This window comes from Mastacembelus armatus, chromosome 21 (assembly GCF_900324485.2).
Source record: "Mastacembelus armatus chromosome 21, fMasArm1.2, whole genome shotgun sequence".
In the NCBI taxonomy this organism is placed as follows: Eukaryota; Metazoa; Chordata; class Actinopteri; order Synbranchiformes; family Mastacembelidae; genus Mastacembelus; species Mastacembelus armatus.
Window position 1 is genome coordinate 28071935 of NC_046653.1, and position 18282 is coordinate 28090216.

Sequence of the window (18282 nt, forward strand, 5' to 3'; positions counted from 1 at the left end):
CTAGAGGAGGCTGCAGATGGAGCTAGAGGAGGCTGTAGATGGAGCTTGAGGGGCCTGTAGATGGAGCTTGAGGAGGCTGCAGATGGAGCTAGAGGAGGTTGTAGATGGAGCTAGAGGGGCCTGTAGATGGAGCTAGAGGGGCCTGTAGATGGAGCTAGAGGAGGCTGTAGATGGAGCTAGAGGGGCCTGTAGATGGAGCTAGAGGGGCCTGTAGATGGAGCTAGAGGGGCCTGTAGATGGAGCTAGAGGAGGCTGTAGATGGAGCTAGAGGGGCCTGTAGATGGAGCTAGAGGAGGTTGTAGATGGAGCTAGAGGGGCCTGCAGATGGAGCTAGAGGGGCCTGTAGATGGAGCTAGAGGAGGCTGTAGATGGAGCTAGAGGGGCCTGCAGATGGAGCTAGAGGGGCCTGTAGATGGGGCTTGAGGGGCCTGCAGATGGAGCTAGAGGAGGTTGTAGATGGATCTAGAGGGGCCTGTAGATGGAGCTAGAGGGGCCTGTTGATGGAGCTAGAGGAGGCTGCAGATGGAGCTAGAGGAGGCTGCAGATGGAGCTAGAGGGGCCTGTAGATGGAGCTAGAGGGGCCTGTTGATGGAGCTAGAGGAGGCTGCAGATGGAGCTCCATCTATGGATGTTTGGGACATTTTCCCACAAGGCATCTGTCCTGTAGAGGAAGAAACAGAAACAGAATCAACCTGTGTTTGAAGTCTGCAAAGTTAGAGGTCAGTCGATCGTGTCTCTTACAAGAATTTCAAGATAACATTTCAGTCCTTAACTTAAAAATGAAACATTTCTAAATTTGATCCCAATTTCTCTTTTTAGATCACATGAAATAATGATGATGAGATATTAAAGTCTCTGCAGCAGCTATTTAACCTATGCTGTGTTGAAAGGTGCAAAGCCTGGTACCCTTCATGTTTATTGCTGCACCCATGACAACAAAGCTGGTAATAACCTGCTGAGCCTGCTAGGTGGAGCAGGGCCTTCCTGAGCTCTGACCATGCTCCAATAATGTGCACACAAAATCAGAGTAGTGCTAACGAGCTGCATAGATGCTGCTTTCTCCTCCATGTCTGCTGTGAATGTGGACATTGATGTCTTCACAGGACTGCTCCTGGCCCTTCAAATGAGGATTCTTTGGTCTTGGCTACTTGCTGTGCTGAGCTGCTTGTATGACACTGCTCTTCCCACGTCAAAGTGAAACAACCAAAGGCAAAACGTCTGACCAATTACAATGGCTGGGGTGAATCTCATTTCCCTTATTTTACTGTGTCCACCTGGAGGTCAACCCGATCCCAGTCCGTCGTGACGAAGGACGTCCCAAAGCTCAAATTTCTGCTGCTTGGAGGAGCCATAGCTGAGGATACATGAGTGCATCGTTCACAAATGTCTGCTCAGATTGACGCACCTCTTTATCAAAAATCAGTTTGTGATTGGACACTACATATTAAGGGTTGTAGGAAAGGATGTCTCATGTCTCCTAAAACATGTTTCCTGGCTCCTCTGTCCTCGATTCTTTGCCTTGAAACCTATGTGGGCAGGACTAAGACCAAGGAAAAGACCCAAGTGACGGATGCAATTAGTGGAATTGGGATTGACCCCAACATCCCTGCCAAGGTAGTTTCATATTACATCATACCTTGACTCATGTGACCCCTGATGGCTCCTTGAACAGACTTTCTTAGTCCTGGTTTATGGGTCTCTCAGTCCCTCTGTGTCTGAGAATGATTTTACTTGTTTCCAAACTGCTGTTCCACTGCCGTCACCCTTTAAGAAGGCAGAGATAGTACTCTGACCTGTCTGTGATGGCACAGTTCAGAGGTCTGGGACTGATAAACTGTCACAGTATTAGATTCAAGTCGCTTGAGCTTGTAGTGGTTCCCACCCTGATCAGGGCCCTTCAAAGTGTCACCAGAAAAGCCTGAGGGGTTGCTGCACTCCTTCATGCTTTATGTTTATTGTAAAAACTGTGTTCCAGTGTATAGTAAGATGGTCACAAGCAGCAGATGCCACTTTATGAACACATTTCCACATCTGCAGCAGTTAAAAGCTGAACCAATGGAGTCAGAGCACATCCCTTTTGCATCATTAGGAGGAAAACCTGCATATGTCACTGGCATTCAATGATCCACACGTTTTTTTTACCTGTTTAACTCTGTTAAACTTAACTGACTTTACTGCTAATGCTTTTTGACCAACAGTGTTTCTGACATATATATATTTCATGTCTTCAATGCAGAGGCCTTAGTTGGTCTGAGCAGATAGTCCAGAGGAAAGTGTGTCTGTGGTTTGTGAGCAGGATTTAGTGTCCTGCAGCTGTTCTCTGTGCTGACACCCGAGCCCACCAGCTCATAGTGTTGCAAAACCCCCGAAACAGAAATGGATCAGCTGAGTAAATGGACCAGCTCCTCTCTGCTCATGCTCCTTTTTATACAGCTCTCAGTTTGTTTATTTCAGTGCATTTATATGGGCCTCACTTCAGTTAAGCTACACTGGCGTCTCTATAGACACAGATATAAATTTTATGCACAACTGCAGTAGCTGCCGCTAAAGCAGAAGGCCAATGAAAGCAACATTTGCCACATTAACTCAGAATGTGCTGCCAACTTTGTTCATAAAAAGATGTAATATTTCAACGTTAAGTGCAGTAAGTTACCAAAACACATCCACAGCATTTATAAGTAAAGATGATCAAATGTTAGTAAACCGAACTCTGAGCCGCCACACATTTAATGATAAATTAAAAACAGCTGCTGTTCTCTGCCAGGTGCTAGATTTATTTATATTGAAGAAATCAAGAAGACCTAGAGATCCCTGGTGTGCACTGACTTTTGGAAAGGTTTAGTATTTTATAGCTCTTTTGGATATGCACAGGATGATTATTTGTAAGTATTAGTAGACTGTGGATCAGCAGGTCTTTGTTTTCTCTTATACCTCACTTTTACCAAAGATGTGATGTGAGCCACTCTGAGAACATGTATGCACTGATAAAAATGAGATGTGTGCTTTGGAGAATTTATTCTAATGTTATAACTATGTGTGCCTGCATAACATTTAGCTTTTTGTTGTCCAGAAAAGCCGTACATGCTGACTGCATTATGTGCTGCACACATCTGTACATGGCCGGGGATCAAACTTTAGCCCATGGTGTGGTGGTGCCACGTTTTGTACCTGATTGTTGTCACCTATCCACAGTAACAGCTTACCTGAGATCCTGTGGCTCTGCTCACCTGCCTGATCTTCTTCCAATTGAATATGATGTTGGAAAACACCAAACAGGAAATGACTTGATTTAAGCTGTTTATTATCAAACGGGTGTTGTGGGTAAAAATGCTGCGTTATCAAACTAAAGAATATTAGTGATTTCTGGTTTAAAGCCATCAGTTAAGGGTGGTCTCTCCTTGATCCTCTGAGCTTTGGGACACGTTCTCTAAGATGATGGAACAAGTTACTGGGTTGTGGACTCCTGGGCCGGTTTCCCTCACAGTCACAGATTAATAGAACTCTCCTCACACAACACCAACAGGACGAACAAGACCCTTTTCTAACAAATTATATTTCAAATGCTGATTAGCAGCGTATTAAAGACAGGGCATAACAGGTGACATCATCAATGACATCATCAATCATCCAGTCCAGGAGGTGGCAGAAGTGCACCACCTAAGTGTTCACCTAAGAGCTGGCAGCCATTAAACCTCAGAAGAAGAAGAGGACTTCAGCTGGAGCATAAAAGAGGGATGTGATTGGCTGGCACCTCCTTTTTAAACTCCTGGTGAGTTTGGAGGATGAGGGAAGCTCAGGTGAAACTGAGGCATGTTGATGGTTGCACATTGGAAAGATATAATGCTAAACACTAAGAAAACTAAAAAACAACAAACAAACAGTCGATAACATCAGCTGCTAATGTTGGCCATCACAGCTAATGCTAAACATGCAGACCATCTATTTAAACGGCTCTGAGACACATTACAAGCTAATCCAATAGTTTTGGGTCCAGGTGGTTTTTTAGGACTCTGTGGTGGTTAGGGTTCAATGGTTGGTTTTAGGGTGTCTGGTGGTTTGGGGTCTGCGTGAACAGTAGATTAAGGGGTGTTGTTTGTGTTTATGTCTGACAGGTAAACATGTGGGAAGCTGCTGATGCCACAGGGCCGTTTCATGTTTACGTACTGAGCTGGAGGTGACTGTGTCTTATTCCTGGTCTGTGGCTGTTTTATAATGAAGCTTTTACCTGTATGCAACTGTCACTGGCTGATGCTGGGTCCATTTTTCAGCTGGATACTTCAGAGGCCTTGCCTGCGGTCTCAGGGACTAATGGATGAATCAGCTGAGCTACCTGTTGCTGCTGGTGGAGGATGTGATGGATGAGTGACAGCTGAGGCGGTTGTTACCAAACGGTGACGGAGCTGCAGGAAGGTCTCTCTGAAACAGAAACTATTAGTCTTTCAGCAGATTTGTAACAGAAAGACCAGTGCCCTGTAAACAGTATTGGGCTGTGACTGCTGTGGGGGGGGCAGGGCTGTGTGACTGACAGGGACAGCCTCTGTCTCCTTTTGGTCAGCAGCTCTTCAGTGACTCAGCTACAGTTTTGTGTGAAACACTGAAAATCTTCTGCATTTTAGCTCTGAACAAACTAAAGGACTGACGGAGCTGCAGCCATACAGTCATATTGATCTAAATCAAAGCCGGATCACTGGGCGGGTGGGGGGGGTATAAATGGCTTCCACGTCCCATCATGCCCCCTGAGGGTCCTGACTGGCCAATGGGGAGAGTTGGTGACACGATGATGCAGGTTGCCCCCCTAGTATAAAAACCTAAACCACCATCTGGGCCCTCCTGAGCAGTTGGAGCATTCCCAGCCTCGCCTCGGGTGGAGGGACTGCGAGGAGGGAAAGCAAAACTACACGGCCTGTCACTGTGTAGTTTTGTTTTTTTCAGGGGGGACCTTTCGAGGCTCAACGTTCTCACCTTGGATTTTTGTGTAAAGACCTTTGTGGATAAGGAGACCGCAGCCAGTCAGACTCCTCTGGGCTCCGTCCCATCAGTCCCAGGCACTCTTGTGGATACAAGTGAGTACCTGTCCCCACATGTTCTGTGAGTAGTTGTTGTTCTGGGGCCACCCATGGTTTTCAGAGACCAGGCTGAACCAGGTTTTTGCTGGACTGTGTTGGTGTTTCTGTTATTTTGACATGTTTGTGGTGCAGAGGCCGCATGCAGCAGGCGGTGCACTGAGCCAGCGAAGGCCAAGAATAGCTGCTGAGAGCATGCGAGTGGCCCGTCAGCTGGGCCCATGGCTTTTTAAGGGAATCAGCAGCAGGGCTATCAGGTCCCCCCAGCTATGTGCCACATGGTGCCTGTCAATCAAACACATGGTCGGGGGCAGGGTATTTTTGGTCACTGCCATATCAGTCGCCCAGATTCCAGTCTGTAAATATCAGCAGTTTATCTGGTTTTAACAGGATGGGGGTTTGATGGGGGAACGTTGTGTGTATTGATTGTTGATTGAATGATCAGGTTGTGATTAGTGTTGATCAGGTTGGTGTCGAATGCAGACAGAGTCTGAGCGAGTCCACAACTTCACCTGAAATGAGCTGAAGCTGCTGTAAAAGCAGCTGTCCTGATGAGACGTTCAGTGTCGCAGGCAGAAACCAGAAATAATCCCATCAGCAGCCGTTCAGCTCTGATCGGATCCTTCACTTGTCAGTTTTACTACAAACCAAACAATCTTACAAGTTTTTGAAAAGTTGAACAATTGATTGTAACCTTTGGACAGTCCCATGTCTGACCTCAGACTTCTTTCTTTTTCAAAACATTAGTTACAGCAGGTTTTATTCCCATTTATAAAAACAGTGTTTTCATATCTTCATTTTAAATGTGGGAAACAGGCTCAGCACAGATTTGGGTTAGACCATCTGGAACCATGGAGAACAAAAGTGCTGGCCCCTGGTTTCATGGTACAGGATATTTAATCAGAGAGAAAAGAAAATGTGCCAGGGTCACGTGACGACTATTTCAGGACTCTGGTTGACGACTTGTGATTCCTCTTGTTGTGTTTGTGTTGTGATGTCAGTAGAATCAGATGGAGCTGCTGTGTTTGTTGTGTGAGGATGTTTCAGACATGTTTCCTTTAAATCTGCAGCTGCGTAAAAACATCCTGTCAGTCCTGTAGCTTTGACAAATCCTGCTCAAACATCCCACGTCTGTTTGTTCTATGCTGCACAAATGTTCAGCATCTTCCAAATGCAGAAATACATTTTTAGGATTACTGAGAACTACTCACACATTTTACTAGTAACAGGGACTGATCACAAGAAAATACTCTGATGCTGTTGTGAATGGATCTGTAACTGCAGTGCTGGACTGTGTAACTGTAGTACTACAGCAGTAACAGTAGTACTGCAGCAGTAACTGTATTACTGAACTGTGTAACTGTAGTACTGCAGCAGTAACTGTAGTACTGGACTGTGTAGTATTCAGTTCAATTCAGTTTATTTGTATAGCACCAAATCACAATACAAATCATCTCAAGGCACTTTACAAAATCTAAAAACCCAACAATTCCCTTATGAGCAGCACTTGGTGACAGTGGAGAGGAAAAAACTCCCTTTAACGGAAGAAAAAACCTCCAGCAGAACCGGGCTCAGTTTGGGCGGCCATCTGCCTCGACCGGTTGGGGTGAGTGGATAGAGCAGAGAAAAAGGGGGGGGGGGGGGGGGCTCAGTGCACCGATGGTCCTCGGGCAGTCTAGGCCTATAGCAGCATAACTAAGGGATAGTTCAGGGTTACCGAGCTCAGTGCAGTACTGCAGCTGATGATGTTCTGGATGAACTGATCATGTATTTGGTTGCAGATTCGTGTCACAGGTAAATGTCCAAAGATATCATGTATAAAAACATTTTATTTTGAAAATATTTGATCAGCGATATTACTGGACCCTGCCAGTCTGAAGCTTTTATGACATGCTGTGAAAATTCAAAACATCAAATTATTGCTGAAGATGAGGAGTCAGAGAAAAACAGCCTGTTTCTTCTTGCAGTGTTACGATTATTTAAAAAATTAAAGTTAATTAAAACATCATAAAGAAACAGAGGGGAGAGGATTAGGGGCCCGTCACCCTCCCCACAGTCATCATCATCATCATCATCATCATCATTTTTTATTTATTTATTGTAATTTCTAATTCATGAAATATCTGATTTTTTTAGGCTGACTAGAATCTAGAATCTCACTTCTTAAGAACATTGAACTTATCACATTAATCAAATAACAAGATAAACACAAGTAAGTACCGAGTAAAAACACGGAGTAAAAACCTTTGCACAGGTGTCACATGTCAGTTTGCGAACAGGTGGATGCAAACACACCTGTCAGCTCAGATCAGCAGCTTTCGGTGTGAGAGCTTTCACACAAACCGGCCAGAGGCTCTGGTCCCTTTCTCCTGCTGGTTCTGTTCCCGGGTGTGTGTACCCAAAACCTGTACTTTGGGATTAAAACAAACTTAAAGCCACGATAAGTTTCTCTGCATGAGACCGGACTGAGCGGCAGGGCGGCGTGTAATGACTGTTGGTGTTTCTGTGTGTCAGGGTGCCGACCAACATGGCAACGCGGGCGCCAACGTTCACGCAGCCGCTACAGAGCGTCGTGGCACTGGAGGGTAGTGCCGCCACGTTCGAGGCTCAAGTTAGTGGTAAGCAAATGTTTTCATGTTATGTTACTGTTTAAAAATGTTATATTTAAGGTTTTTCCTGCTCAGAAAATAACGTGACTCATGTTTGACTTCAGACAGAATTTCACCTGATGTTTGAGGACAGGACCTTCCCTTCCCACTAAACATCATTGCAAATTAAACATGATTCTTGTGCGTTTGTTTATGGACTCACATTTACTTTCCTGAGATTCAGACTTTGGTTCTTGTCTCTTCTGCAGGTTCTCCAGTTCCTGAGGTGAGCTGGTTTCGTGATGGCCAGGTTCTTTCTGCCGCCGCTTTGCCCGGCGTTCAGATCTCGTTCAGCGACGGCCGCGCTGTTCTGAGAATCCCTGCTGTGATCGCCGCACACAGCGGAAGATATTCTATCAGAGCCACCAACGGTGCTGGACAAGCCACAAGCACCGCTGAACTTCTTGTTACAGGTGAGACCACAGGTGGACTACAGTACAGGTGAGACCATAGGTGGACTTTAGTACAGGTGAGCCCACAGGTGGACTTTAGTACAGGTGAGCCCAAAGGTGGACTTCAGTACAGGTGAGACCGCAGGCGAACTTTAGTAGAGGTGAGACCCGCAGGTGGACTGTAGTACAGGTGAGACCTGCAGGTGGACTTCAGTACAGATGAGACCTGCAGGTGGACTGTAGTATAAGTGAGACCCACAGTTGGACTTTAGTATAGGTGAGACCTGCAGGTGGACTTCAGTACAGGTGAGACCCGCAGGTAGAGAGATGTAGTTTATGTACAGAATGAACAATAATGGGCCTTGGGAAAACCCATCACATTCAACAAGTATGAATTATAAATATTTGTTCTCCTGGTAACTGCTTACACAGGACAAGGGGAGAACTACCTGTTATATGGGATCAGACACAATATTATGACTCTGATACTAAAATACTAAAAAATACTTGTGACACACTTGGAGTTTGTGCTCTGCATTGCTCAAGGGCTGACCTCAGTCAGGGTATTGAGGGTGGAGAAAGCCCTGGCTATTCACTCCCTGACAATTCCTGCTGGTCCTGAGACTCAAACCCACAAATTTTGGGTTACAAGTCCGACTGCCTAACCATTGGAACACGACTGCCCGCATTACTGATCTTCAGTTTAAATCTGTGATTTTTTTTTTTCTGTGTAGTGGAGACGGCGCCTCCAAACTTCCTTCAGAGACTGCAGAGCTCCACGGTGAGACAGGGCAGCCAGGTGAGGCTGGATGTCCGTGTCATAGGTATCCCCACACCAGTGGTGAAGTTCTACAGAGAGGGAGCTGAGATCCAGAGCTCGGCTGACTTTAAGATCCTCCACGAGGGAGATCTGTACAGTCTGCTGATTGCCGAGGCTTTCCCAGAGGATTCTGGGACATACTCTGTGACCGCTACCAACAGCACTGGACGAGCCACAGCCACGGCTGAGCTGCTGGTTCAGGGTGAGGAGCATCCAGGCATTTTTAACAGTTCTGTAAATTAAATGCAGACTCAAAGGAACAGCTTAAAGTGCGGCGTGAGATCTAGGTGGATTTTGAAAGCTCTGGGAAACTGTTACCACATGATTTTGCAAACATCAGTGATGACAATTACTGTGATATTAATTTTATTTGGATCCGACACTAACTTAAACATATGTGTCATCAGGTGAAGAAGCTATTCCTGCCAAGAAAACCAAGACCGTGATTTCAGCCTCTCAGATTTCACAGACCCGTCAGACCAGAGTGGAGAAGGTAGCGATGACCCCAGAATCATTTGTATGATCATTGTTGTACACAAGGTTCTTTCCATATAATTCATATAATTCAGTCTTAGAACCTCTCATCTCTCACTCTAATTTAAGTGTCATCTCAAGCAATGTGGTCTGATCTTTTTTATGGCACACATTTAATCTCATTTGCTTTATTGTATTTGTATTTCCTGTCATTTCACATCATTATTATAATTCATTCATTCATGTCTCATTCACTCATCTCATTTTCTCTAGTCCAGTTTAATCTCAACACATATCTTTTATCTCGTCTTATTTTCTGATCCATCTTTGTCTTCAGAGGGTGGAGGCCGGTTTCCAGGCCACCGCTATGATGGACATACAGGTAGAGGGTGCTGAGCTGTCTCAGCAGCTGGCTCGGCAGCTGGCTCACAAGACTCCACCCAGAACCCCTCCTAAACCCACATCCAAGTCCCCAACCCAGGCCTCGCTGGTCGCCAGAGTGACTGGAGGACGCCAACAGTCACCATCACCTGTTAGACACGTGAAGGCACCCACACCCTCAGCTGTGAGGTGGGTCCCGGTGGAAAAGAGGGATTTATTAGCCATGGTGGCCCTGAGATGCCAGACACACTGCATTCTTCTAGAAAGCACGTTTTAGAAACCACAACAACACAGGACTAATAAAAACAACATCTGAACAACAAAACAGCAGCTCAGGGCCACTGTAGAATTATTAGAGAATTTAGAATTGAGGTTTGTACGGATGTGAGCGTTTCCTCAGGCTTTAATCTGCAGGTCGGTAACATCCCCTTTCCCATCTCCAGACCCGCCTCTCCCACTTCAAGACTCTCAGTCTCCCCCATCAGGCCGGTCAAGTCCCCCATCACCACTCGTAAGCAGGTGGTCACCAGCATCGACATCCTGCCGCCCTGGAAGCAGGGAGACTACATGGCTGAGGTCGGCTACACCACCGTGACCAGCGTGACCAGCGGCACCGTCACCAGGCTGGACCAAGAGCAGCGCTGGCAGCAGCAAGTCACCGGGGTCAAAGAGGTGAGGGAGACGGGTTTGGGGGCCGAAACAACCAACTGGCAGTCAACAAGTCCAAGGAGCAATTTGAGACATGGATCAAGTTAAAAATCTTTTTAAAATTAAGATACACAGAAAGAATCCGTTTCCACCTAAAATATCAAAAGTTTTTAACTCAGTTTTTCATCCGTCTCCCTACAGTCCTAAGTCACACATGAATCATGCTGGTATGATTCATGTGTGACTTCCACTCATTTTGACTGGGGTTGAACAAATTGCTCCAGAGTGTGACTTGAACTTTTTCTCAGCCAGTTCCCAAACGTTTGTTCAGGTTGTTGAAGATGTTTTCATTTTAGTATGAAACAACAGAACATCAGATCCACCATCCCTCTTTTAAATGTTCAGACACAGATGATGATGAAAATGTTGCTGTGACAACCGCCACAGGTGACGTCTGTTGCCATGGTGACTGTCATAAGATAGCTGGAAAAAATTCATCTTCACTCATAAAGGACACCAAGACTGTTTTTTAATCTTTCATTTGCCAGATATTTAGCTTTGCTTTATTATTATTTATTACTACCAAAACATTTAAGTGCATATGTAGAGTACATACGTGCGAAAAGGAAGAAATGTGCAAATCAGAGCTTTTAAAAACCAAACATATTGCATCAAACATTTGACACAGCATCTACACCAGATCCTACAGGGTTTACCTTCTGAAGGAACCTTTTGTAACTTATAAATATGATGGTTGAACTGGTTGAAGGATCTCATCATCAGGTGCTCCATCATACAGACTCTCAATCCTTCTTGTTTCAATGTGAAGGTTTTGCCCTTCGGTCCTGGTACTTTCTTTGTGCCACTTTTTCTCATTAATGCTGGCCATGGCCCAGCAGTCCAAACACCAGAGTTAGTCCTTTTGGTCTGATCATCAGCCTCAAACTGAGGAGTCAGACCTGCCTGGAACACCAGATGACTGGAGTTTTACGCAGAAGGCCGAGGGTTGGGACAACATTATGAGCCCAGAGGACGTGACATGTGACCATAACTTCAGTTGTTCAATTGTGATAAATTTAACATGGGTCAGGGGGGTCACAAAGACCAGACAAAGATGAGATGCGTTTCAGTCCATCACACATGTGCCAAGATCTGTCGTCCGTTCTTTAACTACAAACACTCTTCACCTGTTTCAAATGGACAGCACCTCCACCCTGATCCAAAAACATTCAGATTTCATGACTTCTTGCCCGGTGCGTTCGATGAAGAGACTCTTTCAGATAATAACTCCAAGGACCACAATCTTAACCAAATGTCTGCTTGGCAATCCTTCACCCCGAGGAGCAGGTATCTTCATGCGCCATCTTTTTCGTGCACTTTCACCACCTCTTTTTATGAGTTTTGTTGCTGCAAGTTTGTGTTTTTTTTTTTCCACCCAAGTTTTTCATCTGTTCACTTTTATTTTCTTTCAGCTGATTTAATGTTTTATGTGTTGCATGTCAAACAAAAGAGCCTGTGTAAAGCTGAATACATTTACACACACTAGTATCCTGTCTACAGTTTCCATATGTAAATGATATGGTCCGTGATTATAATATTAGTTTTCCTCTGAGCATATAGCGATCTGATCCAGGTTTCAGCAATCATGAAATTTGAGCACGAGAACCAGATTGTCTGAAAACTTGGCTGTAACAGTGATTCTGGTGCAGAAGTACTGTAAATGTATTCATTCAGTGGTGATTCATTTCTGGGAAATGTTCCTCAAATCATTCATTCATGCTCTTAACACTTTGCATTTGCATATTTAAGGTCCAATAAATATGTTGTGATGCATTCAGTACTTCCTCCCTCAGTTTAGTAATTCAGCTGTTCTTTTTCTGTTTGTTCAAAGATGTGAGAATTATTGAGCTTCACATGTGTCTTGTTTTGTAAGGGAATCAGTTTCCTTTATATTGTGCTAACGTCCTACGTGTTGAGCTGTGACATGAAACTGATCCTTATGATTTGATCTGGCTAGTTCATTTGCTGATATTAGTAAACTGGGGGAGTTACTCCAATATTTGAAATGAGTGATTTGAGGGAACAAATTGTTAAAGCAAGATGAGGACAATGATAAACCCAGGTTTGTCCCCATCCTGCCATGGATGTCCTGAAATCTATGTGCTGCTGGTTGTGTCTCCAGGCTGAGGGAGGGAAACGAGCCGGGGCAGTGGCCACAGTGATGGCCGCCGTTGACCTCGCTCGTGTCCGTCAGCCCTTGCATGTTGAGGGTGGTCAAGCTGAAGAGGAGAAAGAGGCTGTAGAGGCTGCAATGGCTGCGGATCAACAGTATCAAGCCAGCTGGACAACAACAGTGCAGGCTGGCCAAATGCTTACTGCTGCTCAGGAGCTTACACCTGAACCAACCCCGCCCCTGCCTCAGGTTAGATAGGCCTCCATGCAAAAAAAAACAAAAAACGCATTATCAAGAGATTTGACCGAATAAGCCAGCTAACTTGGTAGGTTTGGTTAGATAGAGGATCCTGTTTTAATAGGCTGGCAAACAGTTGGTCAGTTTGTAGGGTGTCACAATAATCCTACATAGATGTTTATGTCTAAGCAATAACAGACTGTAAATACATCAACAGGATGTCAGGTGTCCACATACAGACATGATAAAGGCTGCTGGTCATCCTCTCGGTTGACTCTCATGACAATAAAATTCTGATTATCTGAGTAAAGTTTACTGCAAATAAGAAAACAATTATTTGGCAGTACTTTAAGATAATTACTCTGAAAAGACAAAGGACAGATCTCTTGATAACTGTGTCCACGATGAAAATACTACACAAAGTTTCATTTCTAACATTTATAACATTTACCTTTTATGTATATATTGTCCAGCTCTTCAAATCTGCCTTGTGGTTGTAACGCTGTTATGAACTCTGTTGATTACTCCAGATTCAGACAACAACAGAAATATCCTCCCACGTGGACACTGGTCTCGCCCCGTCGCCAGTTCCACATTTCACAGTTTCTAGAGTTTCTGTCCCAAAACCAGAGTCTAGCTCTGAGGTAAGAAGAAGCAAACTCAGGCAAGCAGTTCAAGATAACCGTCAAAGAAAGAGGATGAATACAAAACACAAAACATTTTCATTGTGACGCTAAAATAATAAGAGCCACATTTTGTCCATAAGCCAACCTGTAACTGACCCTTTGCTAAGCCCCCTTATTTTCTGTCGCTAACCTCAGTGTTTAGATCACCTGTAGCTAGCAGTACTGCTCCTTGTGCACCGCACCTTCACATGAATAAAAGCTATGATTGGACTCTTGCTGTTTTGAGTAGGGGTTCAGCAAACAGTCACTCGGTTATTCCTGCTTGCCTGAAATGCAAACTTGTTGTGAACTGTAGTGTAGAAATGGTCAAATGTTGTTAAAACAACAAAATTATTCTACCCTTAACTTTGTCTTTCTTCACTTCTGTAATCAGTAAACAAACTTAATCCGGATCCCACAAATTAAACTGACTTTATTTTAAGTTGTTGTGGCTTTAATAAAACTAACGTACAGTAGATCCCGTCCTGTGCTGTGCTTTAACTTGTCAACCAAACCAACGTATTTTCTTGATGATGGTGTGGCTGTTCCTCCTCTTTGGGTCGGCCAGGTTTCCATCGCCGGCTCGGCCTTGGCTACTCTACAGAAAGAGCTATCCTCATCCTCTTTCACCGCTAGAAAGATCATCAAGCCCGTCAAGTCTCCCAGTCCGTCTCGTAGAGCGGCAGAGACCAGAACGACACCAGAGCCTGTCCCTCCACCGTTCAGCGACTTCGCTGAGAAATATCAGAGTCGTTTTGGCACTGAATTACAGACGGGGGTGGTGTACTCGGGGGGCATGCAGAGAATATATGAGGACTGGGGAACCCAGGTTTGTAATCTGGTTTAGTGGGCCGGATCTGAACAGGACAAGAAAACCTGATGACTAAATGAATGTCAAATCACTTTGCTTTAATAAAGGGCAAGATCTGTTTTGTCCACTGAAGACTGGTCAGCAGCAACATTTCTATTGGCCTTAAAACTGACTCTTCTTGTAGTACTAGGTGATGAATCCAAACATTTCACTGATCCTTCTGAATATTTACTATTGTCTTCCACTGGCAATGATATTCACATTATCATGCAAGACATATCAGATTTAGTTGGAGCCTTTCTGAATTGAGTCATAGCATCAGCACAAACGTCATATTGTCATCTAAACTACCCACAGAATGTTGTTTTCATAATGTCGGGTGGTGGGATGTAAACAGAGCTACCACTAGTGGTCACTCCTAGACACATAGCTTATTAGTGAGTTGGGTTTTCTTGATTTCTGTGAACATCCAGGCCATAATGTTCTTCTAATAAAAACTTTAACATGCTCATCATTGCCATTTACAAGCTCACTCTCACCCCTTGAGCCCATCCAGCCTCTCCTCCATCTCTCTTTGCTGTGCCATGTTTCCTGTATCCCATGTTGGATATGATCAGCAGGTTCAAAGTCTTGGTTTCTGTGTATTGACTTTGAGGTTTTCTGATGTGTCAATTTTTACTATACTGCTTTGTGCTAATAAAAATTTGTGTCTGTGGCAGGTGGTGGAGACGGCTGCAGTACCTGCTGCTGGCGCTGGTGTGGTCCCACCAACGCTGGTGTCTGTAAGTAGCTTCATTCTCCTTATAACCAAAACATATTTTAATGTCACATTTTCTAAAAGTGTGTTTTGTTTACAGGGCTTGAAGAACGCAAATGTGACTGAGGGCGAGTCCGTGACCCTGGAGTGCCAGATCAGTGGTCACCCCACTCCCGTCATCATGTGGTTCAGAGAGGACTATAAGATTGAGAGCTCCATTGATTTCCAGATCAGCTATGAGAACGGGTTTGCCCGGCTGATGATCCGTGAGGCGTTCGCTGAAGACAGCGGCCGCTTCACCTGCACTGCCACTAACGAGGCAGGAACCGTCAGCACTTCCTGTTACCTGCTTGTTCAGGGTCAGTATGGACAGTTAGACAGAGGAAAATGCAGTTGTGGGGCCTCTTTTTAAATTGACCTTCCATTAAACCTTGCCTTCCTATTAATCCTTCAATTTTCTAATAACTACATCTTGCATAGTGCCTAAAACTAACTCCGACTTTTTCTTTAGTGTCCGAGGACATTGAGAGCAGAGAAGAGATCACTGTCGTCACCGAACATGTTGAAACTGCTCAGAAAGTGTAAGATGATCAAAGTCGATCTTACAATGTTTGTAAGATAAATTATCTGGTTGATTAATACAGTTTACATGTTCAAACTGGAGGAAAATGTCATTCAAAAGGATTATTTATTTATTCTTAAATTGGGGATGCGTAAAGAAAACTAGTCAGCTTGGTCTAGGTGATCCTATCAAGACATTTGTATTTCCAGAGTAAGTGAAGAAGCCACCGTGGCTGAGTCAGACGTTGAAGCCGTCGCTCCCTTTTTCATCAAGATGCCCAGTGTTCAGAAGCTGGTGGAGGGAGGAAGTATTATATTTACATGCCAGGTCGGAGGAAGCCCAAAACCACATGTCATCTGGAAGAAGAATGGCATACCGCTCACTACTGGATACAGGTGGGTAATATCCTTCTCTGCTGCATGTGATTCATCTCAATCCACTCAAAAAACACTGCAGCCCTTAGGGCCCACTAGTCATCACTGAATCACATGGACAATGTCATTTTCCCTCCACTGCACGTCAGGTACAAAGTTTCCTACAAGAAGGAGACAGGAGAATGCCGACTGGAGATCTCCATGACCTTTGCTGATGATGGCGGAGAATATGGTATCTTTGCCAGGAATCGGCTTGGAGAGATCTCAGCTTCTGCCAGACTGCTGGAGGAAGGTACATAAACACCTACACCAGTAACATCTAGCATCTTAAGTGAGACATAAGGGCAGAAAGGAAAAGACTGAAAGAGAAGTCATATCTTCAAGTGCTTCAGAACAAGAACTGATCTGATTGTCTTTGATTGTGTGTTTGGATGTGTTCAGTCAATGAAAAAAAAGTTTTCTGGGCTCACTTAATGTTAAATGCTTTGTTTGCTAACAGAGGAATATGAAGCCTACATGAGGAAACAGGAAGCAACCTTTAAGACCGAAGTAACAGCTGTGGTGCAGGAGCCTAGAGTAGGAGACCTTCCCCCTGTTGCTACTACAGTGGAGCAGATCACCACCACTATTATCTCAGGACAGGTAGGACCATTATTAGCCACAGTTAAAGGTTGTGTTGTAGTGGTTTTGGATGACCTTTGTATAAACGTACAGTAATAGCATGGTCATCCTGGTCATTGTATTTCCAGTCTCTGATGGCCTGGATGCTTTGACATTCTTAAACAATGAAATCTGAGAATAGGTGCATGTTCAAACCTGCACCATTTCATCATATCTGCAGGAATTCCATCTTTCTGCCATCGAGCTAAGGATCATCCAGGAGATCGAACTCCGCATCATGAGGATTACCTACAGAGAGATAGTGACTGAGGATGGAGAGTTGATGGTGACTGCTGCCCCCACTGAGGCTGTGCAGCCAGCCTTTGACACTCCAGTCAAAAACTACAGAATCATGGAGGGAATGGGTGTCACTTTTCACTGCAAAATGTCTGGAATGCCACTGCCTAAGGTAGTGAAACTTTAATGTGCAGCCTTGTGTTAACTTAAGTAAATTGACTGATAGAGTCTGGAATATCACCACTGGTTCTGAAGTGATCTAACAATGATATTTTGTCTTCTGCCAGATTGCCTGGTTCAAAGACGGCCAGCGCATCAGGCATGGTGATCGTTACCAGATGGAGGTTCTTCAGGATGGACGAGCCAGCCTTCGTCTGCCTGTGGTGCTTCCAGAGGATGAGGGCGTGTACACCGCCTTCGCCACCAACATGAAGGGAAATACAGTCAGCTCTGGGAAGCTCTATGTGGAGCCATCTGGAGTTGTAACACCTCAGAGATATACACCACAGCCAGCAGTGCAGAGGATCAGGTAAGAGCTGACTCAAAGGACTGAGGAATTCGTGTAGTTTACAGCTGATAACAGCATGTACTACAATTGAATAATACATTTACAGGTCCACATCTCCTCGTTCTCTGAGTCGTTCACCTGGCCGGTCTCCCAGCCGTTCTCCTGGACGTTCTCCTGCACGCAGGCTTGATGAGACAGATGAGGCTCAGCTGGAAAGACTTTATAAGCCTGTATTTGTCATGAAGCCTTCCTCATGTAAATGTTCAGAGGGACAAACTGCAAGATTTGACTTGAAGGTGGTTGGCAGACCCATGCCCGACACATACTGGTTCCACAACGGTGAGGACAACATACCTGGATATTAAAGCTTCATAGAAGATGTCTTTGATCCTTGTCTACAAATAATCAAAACCTATTTCTTCCCATCTCAGGTCAACAAGTGGTTAGCGACTACACCCACAAAATAGTGATTAAAGAGGACGGTACTCAGTCCCTGATCATCGTCCCAGCCATGCCACAAGACTCTGGAGAGTGGACAGTGGTCGCTCAGAACAGAGCTGGAAGGACTTCTGTGTCTATAAATCTTAATGTTGATGGTAAGACTGCAGTAACTTTGAATGTTCTGTGAACTTTGTCTGTTTCGAAGAGGATAACTGGACATTTGATAACTTTGTTTCTTGATAATTTCTTCTCCTTCTTCAGCAAAAGAAACCCTGGTGCGACCCCAGTTTATTGAGAAGCTGAAGAACATCAGCGTAAAACAGGGCACTCTGGTGGAGTTAGCTGTCAAAGCCATTGGAAACCCCCTGCCTGACATTGTTTGGCTGAAGAACAGTGACATTGTCACTCAACACAAGCACCCGAACATCAAG

The 18282-nt window shown here is 44.7% G+C and overlaps 1 protein-coding gene across 1 annotated transcript in view; it reads left to right on the forward strand.

The window, feature by feature from the left end:
* The first annotated feature begins 4843 nt into the window (after positions 1–4843).
* LOC113123237 (titin-like) overlaps positions 4844–18282 on the forward strand; it is a 171582-nt gene continuing 158143 nt past the window's right edge. Inside the window, exons 1-21 of the mRNA XM_026295055.1 lie at positions 4844–5063; positions 7578–7681; positions 7921–8124; positions 8838–9125; positions 9331–9416; positions 9735–9967; positions 10222–10450; positions 12609–12848; positions 13367–13480; positions 14070–14330; positions 15032–15094; positions 15170–15428; positions 15581–15650; positions 15841–16026; positions 16155–16297; positions 16505–16647; positions 16847–17074; positions 17190–17431; positions 17517–17749; positions 17842–18006; positions 18113–18281. Of these exons, the coding sequence (XP_026150840.1) occupies positions 7591–7681; positions 7921–8124; positions 8838–9125; positions 9331–9416; positions 9735–9967; positions 10222–10450; positions 12609–12848; positions 13367–13480; positions 14070–14330; positions 15032–15094; positions 15170–15428; positions 15581–15650; positions 15841–16026; positions 16155–16297; positions 16505–16647; positions 16847–17074; positions 17190–17431; positions 17517–17749; positions 17842–18006; positions 18113–18281 (3647 nt within the window). The 5' untranslated portion in view covers positions 4844–5063; positions 7578–7590. The remainder of the gene's footprint in view (positions 5064–7577; positions 7682–7920; positions 8125–8837; positions 9126–9330; positions 9417–9734; positions 9968–10221; positions 10451–12608; positions 12849–13366; positions 13481–14069; positions 14331–15031; positions 15095–15169; positions 15429–15580; positions 15651–15840; positions 16027–16154; positions 16298–16504; positions 16648–16846; positions 17075–17189; positions 17432–17516; positions 17750–17841; positions 18007–18112; position 18282) is intronic.